The sequence below is a fragment of the Ceratotherium simum genome, chromosome 4 (assembly GCF_057802395.1).
Source record: "Ceratotherium simum simum isolate JZ-2026a chromosome 4, ASM5780239v1, whole genome shotgun sequence".
Taxonomy (NCBI): Eukaryota; Metazoa; Chordata; class Mammalia; order Perissodactyla; family Rhinocerotidae; genus Ceratotherium; species Ceratotherium simum.
Genome location: NC_141903.1, coordinates 34770257 through 34790836, shown reverse-complemented (window position 1 = coordinate 34790836; position 20580 = coordinate 34770257). Strand labels below are relative to the sequence as shown.

General features: G+C 47.0%; 1 protein-coding gene across 15 annotated transcripts in view; it reads left to right on the top strand.

Moving 5' to 3' along the window:
* Nucleotides 1-20580, top strand: part of LOC101404335 (protocadherin gamma-C3) — a 145117-nt gene that overhangs the window by 52501 nt on the left and 72036 nt on the right. Inside the window, exons 1-2 of one of the 15 annotated variants that reach the window (XM_087429658.1) lie at nt 7286-12163; nt 12884-13128. The exons of 8 other annotated variants lie outside the window; for them this stretch is intronic. In XM_087429658.1, the coding sequence (XP_087285784.1) occupies nt 9743-12163; nt 12884-12895 (2433 nt within the window). In that variant the 5' untranslated portion in view covers nt 7286-9742 and the 3' untranslated portion in view covers nt 12896-13128. Of the gene's footprint in view, nt 1-150; nt 2800-4318; nt 7042-7285; nt 12164-12200; nt 15565-16693; nt 20576-20580 lie in introns of those variants that run through there. 6 more of the 15 variants (XM_087429656.1, XM_087429652.1, XR_015551940.1 and 3 more) reach the window with 6 other exon arrangements.

Below are 20580 nucleotides of genomic sequence, written 5' to 3'. Positions count from 1 at the left end.
TTTGGGGCTATTATATAACTGCATTTTCGAAGAGCAATATATATATTCTGTATATATATTCTGGAGATAAATTGGATTCAAGACGAAAATGTCAGACTGCAGTTCCACACGGGGCCTCCGGGCGCCGCTGTCGGCCAGTGCAGGGCAAGCCCTGACGCCCGGGATTCCTCAGCCTCTAGCCTCAGATTTCCTGCGCAGCCACCAGCACAGAGAGAAGGAAACGCGCTCACACACTGAGGCTCCCGGCTGCGCAGACTGCCCAGAATACAAGGATTTCCAGCTCCGCCTGTCCTGGGCTGAATGCTCTTCCATTGAGGCCGTGGATTGCAGTTTCTTCAGCTTTCCAGAAAGACGGGGGCCGAGCGAGAACTAAAGCACGCAATGAGAGGGAGCTGCGCGCAGAGGCGCCCGGCCGGCCGGCGGCAGGTACTATTTCCCTTCCTGCTGCCTTTGTTCTACCCCGCGCTTTGCGAACCGATCCGCTACTCGATTCCCGAGGAGCTGGCCAAGGGCTCGGTGGTGGGGAACCTCGCCAAGGATCTAGGGCTCAGTGTCCTGGATGTGTCGGCTCGGAAGCTGCGAGTTAGCGCAGAGAAGCTGCTTTTCAACGTAGACGCGGAGAGCGGGGACTTACTTGTGAAGGACCGAATAGACCGTGAGCAGATATGCAAAGAGAGAAGAATATGTGAGCTGAAGTTGGAAGCCGTGGTGGAAAATCCTTTAAATATTTTTCATATCATTGTGGTTGTTGAGGATATTAATGACCACGCCCCTCAATTCGATAAAAAGGAAGTACATTTAGAAATTTTTGAATCTGTATCCGCAGGTGCACGAATATCCCTTGACCCTGCCACTGACCCTGATATAAACATGAACTCAATTAAAGATTATGAGATAAATCCTAACCCTTATTTCTCATTAAAGGTTAGAGTTAATTCCGATGGTGGCAAATACCCGGAGTTATCTTTGGAGAAACCCTTAGACCGGGAAAAGCAGCGATCTCATCGCTTGATATTGACTGCTTTGGACGGAGGGGACCCGCCACGAAGTGCTACCGTTCGAATAGAAATCTTTGTCAGGGACACCAACGATAACCCCCCCGTGTTCAGCAAAGACGAATATAGAATCACTGTTAGTGAAAATCTGCCCCCCGGGTCCTCCGTGTTGCAGGTGACAGCCACTGACCAGGACGAGGGGGTCAATGCCGAAATAAACTACTACTTCAGGAGCACGGCTCAGAGTACAAGACACATGTTCTCATTGGATGAGAAAACAGGTATGATTAAGAATAACCAGTCATTGGATTTTGAGGATACAGAAAGATACACCATGGAAGTAGAAGCAAAGGATGGAGGTGGTCTCTCTACCCAATGCAAAGTAATCATAGAAATCTTAGACGAAAACGACAACAGCCCAGAAATAATCATCACTTCTCTCTCTGATGAGATTTTGGAGGATTCTCTTCCAGGAATGGTTGTTGCTCTCTTCAAAACAAGGGACCGAGATTTCGGAGGAAATGGAGAAGTCACGTGTAATTTAGGAAAAGATGTTCCTTTCAAAATTTCTTCTTCTAATAATAATTACTACAGGCTGGTTACAGATGGGGCCTTGGACCGAGAGCAGACTCCGGAATACAACGTGACCATCACAGCCACTGACAGGGGGAAGCCGCCCCTATCCTCCAGCACTACCATCACTCTGCACATCACCGACATTAACGACAATGCTCCGGTTTTCCACCAGGCCTCCTACGTGGTCCACGTGGCGGAGAACAACCCTCCCGGCGCCTCCATAGCGCAAGTCAGCGCCTCCGACCCCGACCTGGGACCCAATGGCCGTGTCTCCTACTCCATTTTGGCCAGCGACCTGGAGCCGAGGGCGCTGTCGTCCTACGTGTCGGTGAGCGCGCAGAGCGGGGTGGTGTTCGCGCAGCGCGCCTTCGACCACGAGCAGCTGCGCGCCTTCGAGCTGACGCTGCAGGCCCGCGACCAGGGCTCGCCCGCGCTCAGCGCCAACGTGAGCCTGCGCGTGTTGGTGGGCGACCGCAACGACAACGCGCCCAGGGTGCTGTACCCGGCGCTGGGGCCCGACGGCTCGGCGCTCTTCGACACGGTGCCGCGCGCCGCGCAGCCTGGCTACCTGGTCACCAAGGTGGTGGCGGTGGACGCCGATTCAGGACACAACGCCTGGCTGTCCTACCACGTGCTGCAGGCCAGCGAGCCTGGACTCTTCAGCCTGGGGCTGCGCACGGGCGAGGTGCGCACGGCGCGTGCTTTGGGCGACAAGGACTCGGCCAGACAGCGCCTGCTGGTCGCCGTGCGTGACGGAGGACAGCCGCCACTTTCGGCCACCGCCACGCTGCACCTAGTTTTCGCTGACAGCCTACAAGAGGTACTGCCAGACCTCAGGGACCATCCTACACCCTCTGACCCCCAGGCTGAGCTGCAGTTTTATCTGGTGGTGGCCTTGGCTTTGATCTCCGTGCTCTTTCTTCTGGCGGTGATTCTGGCCATTACGCTGCACCTTCGTCGCTCCTCCAGCCCCGCTGCCTGGGGCTGCTTTCAGCCTGGTCTCTGTGTCAAGTCTGGACCTGTGGTTCCCCCCAACTACAGTGAAGGGACTTTACCTTATTCCTACAATTTGTGCGTTGCCCATACTGGAAAGACAGAGTTTAATTTCTTAAAATGCAATGAGCCCTTGCATTCTACTCAAGACATAGTTTCCGGTGATTCTCCTGCGGCCTTAATTCCACTTCAGAGTGGGAATGATTTGACTTCACATCCTGAGACTATAACACCGGTGAGTTTCATTTTTGTGTCTTCTGTAATACTCTACTAGTTTCTCATATTTCAGGCAAACTACATTTTTATATTTAGAATCATATTTAGAAAATCCAGAACCACCATCTTTTCTGCTCAGTGTTCACTTTTTGCTGGTTATATTTTTCAAGACTTACTTGGTTCATAGGTTGCTCTATAGTTCAGAAAAAATGTCACTAAATTGGAGATATCTTGTCAAGCTCAAATTAGCAAAACAGAGGCCAGGGTCTTGGCTACTTACCAAATACATAAATAAATAATAACCTATCTACTCAAATCTGCTAAGATTTAAAATGAATTTTCCATATCCTATTTATACATATTTTTAAGTATAATAATATTCAGGCACTCATTAAATATCAAAGCAAGTGCTCCTTTCAAAGAAATATTTATTGCAAATAACCTTTTAGGTGCATTTAGGTATCTTTCTTTATTTAATAATTTTTTAAACCGTAAGCATTTGAGGGGGGATGGTGAGCAGATCCATGAATTCCTGAAATTGTATGCGAAGTTATAGATATTTGCATTTTTCTTGGGAGAGGAGTCAAAACTTTGTTTCCATTGCCAAGTTTTCTATGGTCCCCAAAACTTAATACTAACTACTCTAGAGGGATTTTTTTCTCTCCAACTTTTGGTTCTTTTGGCTTGCTTCTATATTTACAGTACTTACCTTTTCTTGGTGCTCAGATTGTACTCCTTCCCAATCTTTTTTCCTCTACATTGCAAGATAAAGAATTTCCAAGAAAGTAAATGAAATGCTATTGCCTTTTTCTCTCAGTCTCTGATTCTCTGATGTAAAATCTTTGAAGACAAAAAGATAAAATCTTTGAAGAATTCCATACTTGGGGGTATAGAGACATAAACCCTTATGAACCACCTGCTCTCTGTATGAAAGAAGTGACTCTCTTAAACCCTTCACCTTTGAGGAGAGAACTGCTGCTGGGTTGATAGGCACATGCAATTGAAGATGTGTGAACCACTGTACCTTGAGCTTCCACACAAACGTCTAAGAGAAGAGATTATTTATATTGGCATCAATGCCCTGATTAAAAAAGGTCATTTGACATAAACACTTATTTTTTAAAAACCTACATCATTATATCTAACTTCATTTTTAAAAATTGTAGCACTTGAAATTCTTGCATATATTTCCCTTCCCATTACAACACAGACATGTTTCTTTTAGTTTGTGATTACCTGTTCAATTCATTTAAATAGGTCAAATTAACTTCAAATAATATATGCCTATAATAAAAAATACATTTTTCAAAAAAAGATTCATTGATGCTCCATAAAATTATTTTAGAAAAGAATATTTTGAAAACCTTTTACACAATTTTAATGCTAAACAAAGTAATTAGTTAATTAAATCTAAAAAGGATTCTAAATGAATTATAAGGGGTATATCTCATATAGTCTTCTTATGAATGTCTACTAAATGTAATTGGACCATTTAAATCACAATTTCAGATAAAATTGTAAGACTTTTATGAATATAGCTAGAAGCTCATAGGAAATAAAATAAGCATTACTTACCTTTTAAAGTGGGCACATTTCTATTGGGAAAATAAATGTTGCAAATATATATTTAAACGACTATTTTCATTTAATATTTTATAGTACTTTCATTCCACTTTATCCCATCTAGTAAGAAACCTACAAATAGTAATTGATTTAAGGATATCAGTCGAGAAACCAAAGGAGTAATGTAAAATAAAATAAAATATCCAACAAAGAGTAGCGTTTGATTTCTATTGCATACATAGTGGATGCAGTAACTTCTTAGGACTCTGAGCGCCGCTGTTCACCTACTAGGAAAAAAGGCAGCCCCCGCTCAATCCAGATTCTCAGGGCTCCAACTACACAAAGCTCCACAGTTCCTACAAACCGGCTCCTGGGCTGCAGCGACACTCACTCCAGAATTTAAGGTGCCCAGGCTACCGAGACTCCCTGCAGCCTGAGAAAGAAAAAGGAACCGGTCAAAACACACAAGGTGCCCAGTGAGGACCGCGAGAATTCCGTGACCAGACAACAATGGCCGCTCAAAGGAATCGCTCCGACCGAAGCGCGCTGGTCCTGCTCTGCCTTTTCCTCGGTATGCCATGGGAGGCTGAAGCCCGGCAGATCCGCTACTCCGTTCCTGAGGAGTTAGAGAAAGGCTCTTTTGTGGGCAACATCTCCAAGGACCTGGGTCTGGAGCCCCGGGAGCTGGCGGAGCGCGGAGTCCGCATCGTCTCCAGAGGTAGGACGCAGCTATTCGCTCTGAACTCGCGAAGTGGCAGCTTGGTCACCGCGGGCAGGATAGACCGGGAGGAGCTGTGCGCTCAGAGCGCGCGGTGTCTGGTGAATTTTAACATTCTTGTGGAAGATAGGGTGAAACTTTTCGGGATAGACGTAGAAGTAACTGATATCAATGATAATGCCCCAAAATTCCAAGCAGAAAATCTAGACGTAAAAATTAATGAAAATGTCGCCCCAGGAATGCGGTTTCCTCTCCCGGAAGCTGTTGATCCGGATGTGGGCGTGAACTCCTTACAGAGCTACCAGCTCAGCCCCAATAAGCACTTCACCCTAGCAATTCAGAGTCGTGCCAATGGCGTCAAGTACCCGGAGTTGGTGCTGGAGCGCGCCCTGGATCGTGAGGAAGAGGCACTGCACCACCTGGTACTCACTGCCTCCGACGGGGGTGACCCTCTCCGATCTGGCACTGTTCTCATCAGTGTGACTGTCTTCGATGCAAATGACAACGCACCGGTCTTCACTTTGCCCGAATACCGAGTGAGTGTTCTGGAGAACTTGCCTGTGGGCACACAGCTGCTGACTGTGACTGCCACCGACAGGGATGAAGGAGCCAATGGAGAAGTAACATATTCATTCCGAAAATTACCTGACGCACAACTGTTGAAATTCCAACTAAACAAAAATACTGGGGAAATAAAAATATCAGAAAATCTAGATTATGAAGAAACAGGTTTCTATGAAATAGAAATACAAGCGGAAGATGGAGGAGCATATCTTGCAACCGCAAAAGTGTTGATTACAGTAGAAGATGTAAATGACAACAGTCCAGAGGTGACCATCACATCTCTGTTTAGTCCCCTGACAGAAGATTCACCTTTGGGCACTGTTACAGCCCTTTTAAACGTGCATGATCTAGACTCTGGGCAGAATGGACAGGTCACCTGTTTCGTATCAGAGAATCTACCATTTAAGTTAGAAAAGTCCATTGACAGTTATTATAGACTGGTGACACACAGAGCCCTTGACAGGGAACAGGTATCCTCTTACAATATAACAGTAACAGCCACAGATGGAGGAAGTCCACCTCTATCAACGGAAACTCACTTCACCCTGCAAGTGGCAGATATCAATGACAACCCACCCACCTTCTCTCACATCTCCTACTTTACCTATATCCCAGAGAACAACCCCAGAGGTGCCTCCATCTTCTCGGTGACTGCACTTGACCCAGACAGCAAAGAGAATGCTCGAGTTATTTACTCCCTTGCTGAAGACACCATCCAGGGGGCACCTCTATCCTCGTACATCTCCATCAACTCTGAAACAGGAGTTCTGTATGCGCTGCAATCCTTCGACTATGAGCAATTTCGTGATCTGCAGTTGCAGGTGACTGCCACCGACAGTGGGGACCCACCACTCAGTAGCAACATGTCATTGAGCGTGTTCATACTGGACCAAAACGACAATGCACCGGAGATCCTGTATCCCTCGCTCCCCACCGACGGTTCCACTGGCATTGAGCTGGCACCCCGCTCTGCAGAGCCCGGCTCTCTAGTGACCAAAGTGGTGGCAGTGGACCGAGACTCAGGCCAGAATGCCTGGCTGTCCTACAGCCTGCTCAAGGCCAGCGAGCCAGGGCTCTTCACTGTGGGGCTGCACACAGGCGAGGTTCGCACAGCGCGGGTACTGCTGGACAGAGACGCACTCAAGCAGAGCCTGGTCGTGGCTGTCCAGGACCATGGCCAGCCCCCTCTGTCGGCGACCGTCACGCTTACTGTGGCCGTGGCCGACAGCATCCCAGACATCTTGGCTGACCTGGGCAGTCTAGAGGTCCCAAACGACTCTGACACTTCAGAACTCACCCTTTACCTGGTGGTGGCAGTGGCCGCGGTCTCCTGCGTCTTCTTCGCCTTTGTCATTGTGCTGCTAGCACTCAGACTGCGGCGCTGGCACATGTTGCGCTTGCTCCAGGCTCCAGAAGGTGGGTTGGCGGGCGTGCCCGCCTCACACTTCAGGGGCATGGACGGGGCGCGGGCTTTCCTGCACACCTATTCCCATGAGGTCTCCCTCGCCGAGGACTCGAGGAAGAGTCACCTGATCTTCCCCCAGCCCAACTACACAGACACGCTCATCAGCCAGGAAAGCTGTGAGAAAAAGGATCCTTTGTCTTTGTTAGATGATTCAAAGTTTCCTATAGAAGATACCCCTTTGGTTCCAGTGAGTTCTATTTTTACTCTTTTACTTTCCTTTAAAAAATTATCATTGGTTTTACTTTTAGGTTTGCAGCATTATGATGGAAAATTTCAATCTTTATTTTTTCACTTTTCTCTGTGTTTCCGTGACATTAGCTTCTTGCTAAAACATTGAAGAGTAGAACTTGATGGTTATTAAGCTTGATATGTTTTTTCTTTCTGGTAAATATTCACCTAATCCCAGTGAAGGCCTATTGTCATAAGGCTGTTATGATTAGCTTTGCGGAGCCTTATATTTTATAGTTGTTGAATACACTACTGACAATTTGTAAGAGATGTCTTCCATACAGAAGTGTCTATTAATATGTGTGCTCTCCTATTGGCCACATGCTGAAATCCTAGTCCCTCAGACAACCCTAGCTCTTGTTTTGAAGGCAGGTCTGGTAGGAATAGGTAAATGTCAGAAACAAATGAATTAGCCTCACTGAAAACACAACCCAAACACAAAGCCAGTGTTCAGTGTTGTTCTTCCCAAGGAGAAGGACAGTACACCCTGTGGTTATATTTTTCAAACTAGACCTTGGAGTGACAGTTACAGTTGAATATACTTCCTAGAGAAATTTAAATTTTCTGTTAATATTCTATTAATAATTCAAAACAGTGTGTGCTTAGTTTTTCCAAGGGCAATCAGGCCTGGTAACACTGTAGCATTCTTTCTGCCAGTGATTCTAATCTCATACTGTTATGTGGAAGACATAGCATTTTAATTTGACTTTCCTTGCTCAGTAGGGATCTACAGAGCCTATAGAAGGTTAAATTAATCAAATTTTGGGTTCTGCTCTCTGTATTTTTTGTTAAATTCTCCAATCTTTAAGGCTGAAAAAAATATAGACTGTGGAGACAGATAGATTTGAACATGTTCCCAAGAACAGGAGCAAGGGTTGTGGCCAAGGGTATTTTCAGTGCCTCCTTAATGTAGAGGAAGGAAGACCCACCTGAAACTCTGAAAACTCTGAAATTGAGTCAAAATAAACTTAAAGTCAAGAAAGAAATGTCATTTCTGCAGGAGATCTGAATGTAAGAAGAGAAGTACACGAAATTATTCTAAACAATGATCAGTGGAGTTACTGATGAGCCCATTTAGTTTAGTGAAGATAGCGATGTATTTGGTTTGATCTTTTAATTTATTACTACTGTTCTTCTAAACTAATATGGTAGCATAAAGTCAAAGAGTGAGGGCCGGCCCCGTGGCTTAGCAGTTAAGTGCGCGCGCTCTGCTGCTGGCAGCCCGGGTTCAGATCCCGGGCGCGCACCAACGCACCACTTCTCCGGCCATGCTGAGGCCGCGTCCCACATACAGCAACTAGAGGGATGTGCATCTATGACATACAACTATCTACTGGGGCTTTGGGGAAAAAAATAAAATTAAATTTTAAAAAAATAAATAAAAATAAAGTCAAAGAGTGTCCTAATGTGTCTCAAAAATACTTATGAGACCATGACTATGTTCATGTCATTCAACATTTGTTCAATGATAGGTCTGTGGAAGGAGTGCACACCCTTTAGGGTGATAGTTATTAACTTTTAAATCATTGAAACTGTCATTTTAAATTCCTGTGCATGAGAGTCAAAATTATTATGCATCCATCTTAATTATGTCCATTATTTTGAAAAATACAGGTTTTAAAAAACTACTCTTTTGACATGGTAGCTATTGTAAGCAAATGTTTTTAAATATAATTATTTAAAAGCAGTACAGGACGCCCTGGATGATTGTAGTGAACATGGCAATGGTTGCATTCTAGTACCTAAATATGGGGGATGAATCCATCTAGCCAAATATAAGCTAGGATTGAAGACAAAAAAGTTTTTTGCTTATCTTCAGTACTTCCCTTTGTGGATAACTACTCTTAAAAGGAACAACAGTGATTGCCTCTGGATGGAAGAAGTGGATAGCAGTGGGCCATGGGATAGCCCACCTACTTTTCACTCTATATTCTTATGTGTCTTTTTGAATTTAAAGAAGTACTTTTATCTATTCAAAATATATATAAATGTTTAACATATAAAAACATATGATAGTTTTCACCATTTGAAAACTATGTTTCATGATGAAAACGAAATCACTGAGGAATGAGATTCAAATATTTTAGCTATCTTCCATTTAAAGAAAAAGATGTCCTGCAATAGAAAAACCAGGTTGCGGTTCCACAAGAGGCCTCTGGGCGCCGCTGTCGGCCAGTGCAGGGCAGGCGCTGACGCCCGGGCTTCCTCAGCCTCCAGCCTGAGATTTCTAGCGCAGCCACGAACATAGGGAACGAAACCCGCTTACAAAGTGCAGCTCCTCGCCGCCCAGACTCTCCCCAGCACACACGGATTCCCAGCCCCAAGACTGGGGCTCTGCCTCTCCTGGGCCGAATGCTTCCAGTGCAATAGTTTGCACTTTCTCCAGCTGGAAAGACTGGGACCCAGCGAGAACTAGAGCGCGCAATGGGAGGGAGCTGCGCGCAGAGGCGCCCGGTCGGCCGGCGGCAGGTACTATTTCCCTTCCTGCTACCTTTGTTCTACCCCGCGCTTTGCGAACCGATCCGCTACTCGATTCCCGAGGAGCTGGGCAAGGGCTCGGTGGTGGGGAACCTCGCCAAGGGTCTAGGGCTCAGTGTCCTGGATGTGTCGGCTCGGAAGCTGCGAGTTAGCGCAGAGAAGCTGCTTTTCAACGTAGACGCGGAGAGCGGGGACTTACTTGTGAAGGACCGAATAGACCGTGAGCAGATATGCAAAGAGAGAAGAATATGTGAGCTGAAGTTGGAAGCCGTGGTGGAAAATCCTTTAAATATTTTTCATATCATTGTGGTTGTTGAGGATATTAATGACCACGCCCCTCAATTCCATAAAGATGAAATAAACTTAGAAATCAGTGAATCTGTCAGCCCAGGGATGGGAACAATTCTTGAATCGGCAAAAGATCCCGATATTAGTATGAATTCACTGAGCAAATACCAACTAAGTCCTAACGAGTATTTCTCGTTGGTGGTGAAAGACAATCCCGATGGTGGCAAATATCCAGAATTAGTATTGAAGAAGACCCTGGATCGAGAAACGCAGAGCGCTCATCACTTGGTGCTGACAGCCTTAGACAACGGGGACCCGCCGCGAAGCGGCACCGCTCAAATCCGTATCCTGGTGGTGGATGCCAACGATAACCCCCCGGTGTTCACCCAAGACGTGTACAGGGTCAGCCTTCCGGAAGACGTGCCCCCAGGCACCTCCGTGCTGAAGGTGAGCGCCACTGACCAAGACGAAGGCTTCAACGCGGAGATCATCTACTCATTCCTTGGTGTGAATGATAAAGCCCAGCACGTGTTCTCTCTGGATTCCGCTACAGGAAATATTATAACTCATCAACCCTTGGATTTTGAAGAAGTAGAAAGATATACTATGGATGTAGAAGCAAAGGACCGAGGATCCCTCTCTACACAGTGTAAAGTAATTATAGAAGTGCTAGACGAAAACGACAACAGCCCAGAAATAATCATCACTTCTCTCTCTGATAAGATTTTGGAGGATTCTGGTCCCGGAATGGTTGTGGCTCTCTTCAAAACACGGGACCAGGATTCCAGGGAAAATGGAGAAGTCACATGTAATTTAAGTAGAGACGTTCCATTTAAGATTCATTCTTCTAATAATAATTACTACAAGTTAGTAACAGATGGGGCCTTGGACCGGGAACAGACGCCGGAATACAACGTTACAATCACAGCCACCGACAGGGGCAAGCCGCCCCTCTCCTCCAGCACTACCATCACCCTGCACATCACCGACGTCAACGACAACGCGCCGGTTTTCCGACAGTCAGCCTACTTGGTCCATGTGCCAGAAAACAACCCTCCTGGCGCCTCCATAGCGCAGGTCGGCGCCTCCGACCCCGACCTGGGACCCAACGGCCGCGTCTCCTACTCCATCGTGGCCAGCGACCTGGAGCCGCGGGCGCTGTCGTCCTACGTGTCGGTGAGCGCGCAGAGCGGGGTGGTGTTCGCGCAGCGCGCCTTCGACCACGAGCAGCTGCGCGCCTTCGAGCTGACGCTGCAGGCCCGCGACCAGGGCTCGCCCGCGCTCAGCGCCAACGTGAGCCTGCGCGTGTTGGTGGGCGACCGCAACGACAACCCGCCCAGGGTGCTGTACCCGGCGCTGGGGCCCGACGGCTCGGCGCTCTTCGACACGGTGCCGCGCGCCGCGCAGCCTGGCTACCTGGTCACCAAGGTGGTGGCGGTGGACGCCGACTCGGGACACAACGCCTGGCTGTCCTACCACGTGCTGCAGGCCAGCGAGCCAGGACTCTTCAGCCTGGGGCTGCGCACGGGCGAGGTGCGCACGGCGCGTGCTTTGGGCGACAGAGACTCGGCCCGTCAGCGCCTGCTGGTCGCTGTGCGGGATGGGGGACAGCCACCCCTCTCGGCCACCGCCACGCTGTACCTGGTTTTCGCAGACAACCTACAAGAGGCGCTGCCAGATCTCAGCGACCACCGTGCACCCTCTGACCCCCAGGCTGAGCTGCAGTTTTATCTGGTGGTGGCCCTGGTCTTGATCTCTGTGCTCTTCCTCCTTGTGGTGATTCTGGCCATCGCCCTGCGCCTGCGACACTCCTCCAGCCCCGCCACTGGGGGCTGCTTTGGGTCTGTTCTCTGCTCCAAGTCTGGACCAGAGATTCCCCCCAACTACAGTGAGGGAACGTTACCCTATGCCTATAATTTGTGTATGCTTGGGGATCAAACTAATCTGGAATTTAATTTTCTCACATCTGTTGATCATTGTCCAGCCACTCAAGATATTCTCAACAAAGATAGCTCTTCAGTGCTATTGGCTAGCATTTTAACTCCTAGTGTTGAAGCAGATGAGAAGACTTTTAAACAGGTAAGTATTTAAAATAATATTCTTTATATTTCAATATGCCGATATATCCCAATATAGTGCTGTTATTTCAAGAATCTAGAATATCTAGATTCAATCTCTTGATAAAGTTCCTAAAATATATCTAGGTCAAAGCTATGGGTATCACTTTTAAGACTAAAGTTTACAATGCTGCAATCCTTCTACTATTCAAATGCATTTTAACCTAAAATATATAGAGAAATCTCAGGCGAAATTTTCATGAAATAGAATACCTTTTAATAAGGATATAGAATACAGTTATATTTTTATACCATGAGATTTTAAATGACAACCCTAATGCCATCCAAATTTTCTCAAACATTTCGTCTTTATTTTACTCAATGAAGAAACATTGGCAAGAATTATAGTCATGCATCCTATCTGATGATTTTGTTGGGACCGTGCTAGTTCCACATCCACAAATGCTGTTCCCTTCAGTCGGTAAATATCAATAGGAACCAAATCTAACCTGTAAGTTTTTAGTTCCAGTAGTATTTGAAAACTTCTTTAAAAATTAAGCAAGCTCTTTTAATGACTACTCCTTCCATAAATGCTCTTGGTAAACCTTTAACATCACATTATATAACTCTATTATATGCAATTTTAAGCTTTACAAATACGTGTGATTCTCGAAGAGGTGAGTGTAATCATTTCTGAAACAGGCACGTTAGTCGCGTTTTTCTTACTCGTTGCAATAATAAGGTTGGACTCTAGGCGCCGCTGTTCACCAATCAGGGAATGGGAAGCTGCGAGCTACAGAGTCCCTCCTCCCCCACCTCTACAACACAAAGCGGAGATGGATACTCACAGATCCTCCTGATGCTGGAAACTTAACGTACCTCTCTTCGCTCTCTAATATATTTTGGATGCAGTCGGCTCGGTACTTCGTAGATACATAAGCTGATTCAGAACAAAACGGCTCAAGAAATCAGAATATAGGCTCAGCCACTGCCATGGCGAATCGGCTACTGCGCCTGGACCGCAGGGGTCTGGTCCTACTGTACATTTTCCTTGGGACGCTGCGGGAGTCTGTGGCCAGGCAGATCCGATACTCGGTGCCCGAAGAGACAGACAAAGGCTTCTTCGTGGGCAATATTTCCAAGGATCTGGGGCTGGAGCCCTGGGAACTGACGGAGCGCCGAGTCCGCATTGTCTCCAGAGGAAAGACGCAGCTTTTCGCTCTGAATCCGCGAAGTGGCAGCTTGATCACCGCGGGTAGGATAGACCGGGAGGAGCTCTGTGAGACAGTGTCTTCCTGTTTATTAAATATGGAGATACTTGTGGAAGATACTCTGAGGATTTACGGAGTGGAGGTGGAAATAATGGATATTAATGATAACGCCCCTAGCTTCCGGGAGGAGGAAGTAGAGATAAAAGTCAGTGAGCATGCAACTCTGGGATCACGATTTCCCCTGCCTAACGCCAGGGATCCAGATGTCGGAGTAAACTCCCTCCAGCGCTACCAGCTCAGCTCTAATAGTTACTTTTCCTTGCAAGTGCGAGGCGGAACGGATGGGACCAAGAATCCCGAGCTAGTGCTGGAGGGGAGCCTGGACCGGGAGAAAGAGGCTGCTCACCAACTCCTCCTCACAGCCTTAGATGGAGGAGATCCCATCCGCCAGGGTGCTGTTCCCATTCGTGTGGTGGTCCTCGATGTAAATGACCATATCCCAAAGTTTACACAGTCTGTATATGGAGTGAGTGTTCCCGAGAACCTCAGCTCTGGAACTCGGGTGCTCATGGTAAACGCAACTGATCCAGATGAAGGAATCAACGGGGAAGTGGTGTATTCATTCCGAAATATGGAAAGCAAAGCTTCTGAAATTTTCCAGTTGGATTCTCAAACTGGAGAGGTCTTAATACGGGGGTCTCTGGATTTTGAGAAATATAGATTCTATGAGATGGAAATTCAAGGCCAAGATGGTGGAGGTCTCTCCACCACTGCTAAGATGTTGATCACAGTCATGGATGTGAATGATAATGCTCCAGAAATAACTATCACATCTTCTACTAATTCAGTGCTGGAAAACTCTCCTCCAGGTACAGTAATTGCTCTTCTAAATGTGCAAGATCAAGACTCCGGAGAAAATGGTCACGTCTCCTGTTTCATTCCCAACAATCTGCCTTTTAAATTAGAAAAGACTTACGGAAATTATTACAAGCTGATAACAAACGGGGCACTGGACAGGGAGCAGGTCCAGAGCTACAATATAACGTTGACAGCCACAGATCAGGGAAGTCCACCCTTGTCTACTGAAACTCACATTTTACTGAATGTAGCAGATGACAATGATAACCCGCCCACTTTTGCTTACTCCTCTTACTCCGCCTACATTCTGGAAAACAACCCCAGAGGAGCCTCCTTCTTTTCAGTGACTGCTCTCGACAGGGACAGTAAAGAGAACGCCCAGGTCACTTACTCTCTGGTTGAGGATACCCTCCAGGGAGCACCTCTATCTTCCTACATCTCCATCAACTCTGAAACAGGAGTCCTGTATGCACTACGTTCCTTCGACTATGAACAGTTCCGTGACCTGAAGCTGTGGGTGACAGCACTGGACAGAGGGAACCCGCCACTCAGCAGCAACATGTCTCTGAGCCTGTTTGTACTGGACCAGAATGACAATGCACCAGAGATCCTGTACCCCACCCGCCCCACCGATGGCTCCACAGGCGTGGAGCTGGCACCCCGCTCTGCAGAGCCCGGCTACCTGGTGACCAAAGTGGTGGCAGTAGACAGAGACTCGGGCCAGAACGCCTGGCTGTCCTACCGCCTGCTCAAGGCCAGTGAGCCAGGGCTCTTCACAGTAGGGCTGCACACCGGTGAGGTGCGCACAGCAAGGGCCCTGCTGGACAGAGACGCGCTCAAGCAGAGCCTGGTCGTGGCTGTCCAGGACCATGGCCAGCCCCCTCTCTCGGCGACTGTCACGCTTACTGTGGCCGTGGCCGACAGCATCCCAGATGTCCTGGCTGACCTGAGCAGCCTCGAGTCTCCCACCAACCCTGACGACTCTGGCCTTACACTCTACCTGGTGGTGGCAGTGGCCGCTGTCTCCTGCGTCTTCCTCGCTTTTGTCATCGTGCTGCTGGCGCTCAGACTGCAGCGCTGGCACAGGTCTCGCCTGCTCCAGGCTTCAGGAGGCGGGTTGGTGGGCGTGTCCTCCTCGCACTTTGTGGGCGTGGACGGGGTGCGGGCTTTCCTGCAGACCTATTCCCACGAGGTCTCCCTCACCGCGGACTCGCGGAAGAGTCACCTGATCTTCCCCCAGCCCAACTACGCGGACACACTCATCAGCCAGGAGAGCTGTGAGAAAAGCGAGCCACTCTTGATAGCTGAAGATTCAGCTACCGGGTTAGGGAAATGTGACCCTACGAGTAATCAGGTGAGATTTATTTCCTGCCTCCCAATTGCTGGTGTCTCTGCAGAAGTCTTTTAAGTGGCTTTTTTTTTTTTTTTCTGAGCCTATTATAAAAACTGTTTTGGGGAGAGGGAGACATATTTGGTTCATACATAGAGCAATACATGTGAGTTTCTGTACTTTACCTTTCATCAAATTTCCATCATTTTTCAGAAAGCTTTTGTGAAAGTCATTTTTCCTTAGTCCTGGAATATTTCCTTTTGATTTCTAAGGTCCAGTTCGGTTATCATGGCTTGCTTTATAGTAAGTTGAATTTTAGTAATATTTTTCTATCATCAGTGTCTGTGACTTTCAGTGTCAACTGGATATGATTCAAATTAATGATTCACAAACACTTTTTATTTCCGTGTTTCAACTTCACATTGCCTCTGCTGATCTATAATTATATTCTACTGTTATTTGCTCTACTTATAATGTTCAAATTTGACCCTGTTGATTCAACAGCATCCTCTCCCTAGCCCTTTTCCTTATCTATCTATATACACATATACACACACACACACATTTACACATGTAAGCTTTTCTCTGAGCAGGAAACAATTCTATTTTGATTTCTGATGGCCGGTAATATGTTTAGATCCTGTTGATTATTTCAACTTTGTCTCATTTATTTATTCCACCAAAGTGGACATACTGACTGCTTTTTAATTACTAGACTCTCTTGGGAGAGGAAATGTAGAACACACTTTTTTTCTTAAGTTCTAGACATCTTTTTAATTTCTACAGTGAAGTCATTAGATTGTTCTGAAGAAATCCTTGAATTGTTGAACTGGTATTATTTCTTTTTGTTCCTTTATTTGTACTTTAGTGTCTGTGTTAAAGGTTTTTTTTTAATGTAGTAAATTCACTTACAGAAATAATTTTGATCCGGAGCTCCTTAAAACGTTATTTTCAAGTCTGCTAAACATGCTTACATTTTTTCAGACTTATTCATATAGAATAGTTTGTGAATATAAGAGATGGAGTGGGTATTTTGACTTGATGAGATTGATTTAGCTGGTGCTCTTCTGGATATTTTTTTTGTTTTGTTTTCAATATGCCTACAAGTCATGGATTCCTTAATTTCCTTCGTAAACTCATTTGGTATTGTATATAAGTATATTTAATTCTTATATTCAGAACCAACTTGTTATTGAAGCCCTGAGAGTTACCTAATAACACACGTGATGTCTAGGAAAGGCATGTGAGGAAAGGAGACTTATCTAGGGTATCTGATCCATAGTCAATTCAGCTCAGCACTCTCAGACCACTTCTAGATATTTGGCCCAAATTACTTTCCTATTCATGTTCCCTTTCAAGTTTTCCTTTCTCATTTAGGAATTGACCATGTAATTAACCATAAATTGAGTGTCTAATGTTTGGGTGAAAAGAATTTCAACTGTAGGAGAGGGAAGTCCTGCAACAGATGCCTAAATTTGTCTTGAAGTCAAGAAAAATGTTAGAGTGTGTGAGCATCTAGGGATAGAATTTATGCTTATGGAATTCCGAACTGAGAAAAAAGATTTAAGGTATTTTACTTAAATAGAAATTAGATGAATAAAAAGGATATGAGGTATTTTCAGGGAGAATGAAGTTGTTCCAAAAAATTTTTTTAACGTAGCCTGAACTAGTTAGGAGCTGACAACCAAGATCTTGGGGAATAAAAAGGAAAGATTGGCATTGAAACTTGTGATTAAGGAGGTTATTTTGACTCAGAGGTAGTGATCAAGTTCTGTTAAGGTGCAACATACGGTCCAGTTAAATAAAAAGATAAAAATAAAACTCCCTCACATTTCATGTCATTAAATTCCCATGGTAATTTACTAGGGTATGCTTTTATATTCTGTTTATGATGAAAGTGTAAAACACTTAACAATCCTTTTCATAAATATCTTTCATAAGTAACAAGGAGAACTTTATGGCATTGGCCATCCTTATCCTGAGGATATCCTATATAGCTTTGAGCTCTCCTCTAGTCTCCTCTGATAAAAGGAGGAGGAAAATTATCTGCACATCCGATTGAAGATAATACTGGATGTCATTTCACGGCTGTCAAAATTTCCCCATACCACTTGGTGGGGCTGTTTTCTCACGTGGTCTTTGTTCTAAGTCTGAAGAGAAGACTTTGCCTCATTCTTTCAATATGTGCACTGCCTCTGATTAGAAAAAGATAAACTTTTCTCACTACTGGGTTAATGGTTTTTCTATAGGATCCCATCTCTAAAGAATCTGCTTTGGTAGTAAACGCTGGAAAATAGACACATCCAAAACTAGTAAACTGCCTCCTTCCCTATACATCAGTCCAACATATCTGTCGGCATACCGAATCTCAATACATAGTTGCAAGGCTTCTGACTGCAGTTTTCTAAATAGACTCTGAGCGCCGCTGTTGGCCAGTGCGCTGCAAGAATTGGAGTCCAGGATCCACCCGGGTGATTTTCTGCACAGTCACAGAAGCAAGTCAGAAGGAGAGTAGCCCGGTCTCCAGCTCTCTGCTTGGCAAATCTGATTCCGGAATAGGGATTGGGATGCCTTTAAACTGGGAGCGTTAAGTTTTCTATGAGGTGGAATAGATATTTTAAACTCAATTTGTAAAGCATTTTCTCTTAACATCGGAGCTGCAACAACGCAGAGAAGGATGGGAAATAGGGTGAAGCAGAGGAGCAGTACCCGGCGGCGGCAAGTACTCTTTCCCTTCCTCCTGCCTTTGTTCTGTGGGGCACTCTCCGAGCAGATTCTCTACTCTATTCCAGAAGAAATGGCAAGGGGGTCTGTGGTGGGGAACCTCGCTGAGGACCTGGAGCTGCATGTACGGGATTTAGTGACCCGCAACCTCAGAGTTAGTGCAGAGAAACAATACTTTACCATAAACACAGAGAACGGCAACTTACTTGTGAGTGACAGAATAGATCGGGAGTCGCTCTGCTCCCAAAACCCTCTGTGTGTCCTGCCTGTAGAGGTTGTAGCAGAGAATCCTCTAAATGTTTTTCACGTAAATGTGATGATAGATGATATAAATGACAATCCACCTCATTTCCCCCAAAATAGCATTGTTTTACACATCAATGAACTTGTAATTCCAGGAACTCAGTTTGGCCTGGAATCTGCTGTAGATGCAGATGTAGGGCCTAACTCTCTCCAGAGTTACCAGCTGAGCTATAATGAACATTTCTCTCTGAGAGTGAAGGATAAGACTGAAGGCAAGAATGCCCCTGAATTAGTGTTGGAGAAGCCCCTGGACCGGGAACAACAGAGCTCCCATCTTCTGGTCCTGACAGCAGTGGATGGGGGCAACCCAGTCCGAACTGGCACCACTCAAATCAGGATCAAGGTCACAGACGCCAACGATAACCCCCCAGTGTTCAGTCAGAATGTGTACAAAGTTAGCCTGCGGGAGAACTTGCCCCCAGGCACCTCTGTGCTAAAGGTGACAGCCACTGATCAGGATGAGGGAATCAATGCAGAGATCACCTACTCCTTCAAAAAACTACAAGATATTGGAAATATGTTTATGCTAGACCATCAAAGTGGAGAAATTAAATCCAAAGATCCTATAGACTTCGAGATCAGTAGCAGTTATACCATGAGCATAGAGGCCAAGGACGGTGGAGGCATGGCCACCGAATGTAAAATTATGCTAGAAATTGTAGATGAGAACGACAACACCCCAGAGGTGGTTTTCACTTCAGTGTCTAGTTCCATAACCGAGGACGCAGAACCCGGGGCGGTGATTGCTCTGTTCAAAACACTTGATAAAGATTCGGGAGAAAACGGGGAGGTCACATGCCTCATAAAAGAAAAAGTTCCTTTCAGAATTGTATCTTCCGCCAGTAATTATTACAAGCTTGTAACAGACGGGGCCCTGGACCGAGAGCAGACCCCAGAGTATAATGTCACCATCACAGCCACTGACAGGGGCAAGCCGCCCCTCTCCTCCAGCAGAAGCGTCACACTGCACGTCGGCGACGTTAACGACAATGCTCCAGTTTTCCACCAGGCCTCCTACGTGGTCCACGTGGCGGAAAACAACCCTCCCGGCGCCTCCATAGCGCAAGTCAGCGCCTCCGACCCCGACCTGGGACCCAACGGCCGCGTCTCCTACTCCATCGTGGCCAGCGACCTGGAGCCGCGGGCGCTGTCGTCCTACGTGTCGGTGAGCGCGCAGAGCGGCGTGGTGTTCGCGCAGCGCGCCTTCGACCACGAGCAGCTGCGCGCCTTCGAGCTGACTCTGCAGGCCCGCGACCAGGGCTCGCCCGCGCTCAGCGCCAACGTGAGCCTGCGCGTGTTGGTGGGCGACCGCAACGACAACGCGCCCAGGGTGCTGTACCCGGCGCTGGGGCCCGACGGCTCGGCGCTCTTCGACACGGTGCCGCGCGCCGCGCAGCCTGGCTACCTGGTCACCAAGGTGGTGGCGGTGGACGCCGACTCGGGACACAACGCCTGGCTGTCCTACCACGTGCTGCAGGCCAGCGAGCCTGGACTCTTCAGCCTGGGGCTGCGCACGGGCGAGGTGCGCACGGCGCGTGCTTTGGGCGACAAGGATGCAGCTAGACAGCGCCTGCTGGTCGCCGTGCGAGACGGAGGTCAGCCACCCCTTTCGGCTACCGCCACGCTGTACCTGGTTTTCGCTGACAGCCTACAAGAGGCGCTGCCAGATCTCAGCGACCATCCTACACCTTCTGACCCCCAGGCTGACCTGCAGTTTTATCTGGTGGTGGCCTTGGCCTTGATCTCCGTGCTCTTCCTTCTCGTGGTGATTCTGGCCATCGCCCTGCGCCTGCGACGCTCATCTAGCCCCGCCTCCTGGGGCTGCTTTCAGTCTGGTCTCTGTTCTAAGACTGGACGAGGGGTTCTCCCCAATTACAACGAGGGAACTTTGCCTTATTCCTACAATCTGTATGTTGCCTCCGCTTCTCAGAAAACAAGGTTTAATTTTCTCACTATGACGCCAGAAGTGGTCCCCCCACAAGATCTTTCCAGTGAAGCTTCTTTGGTAGTAAG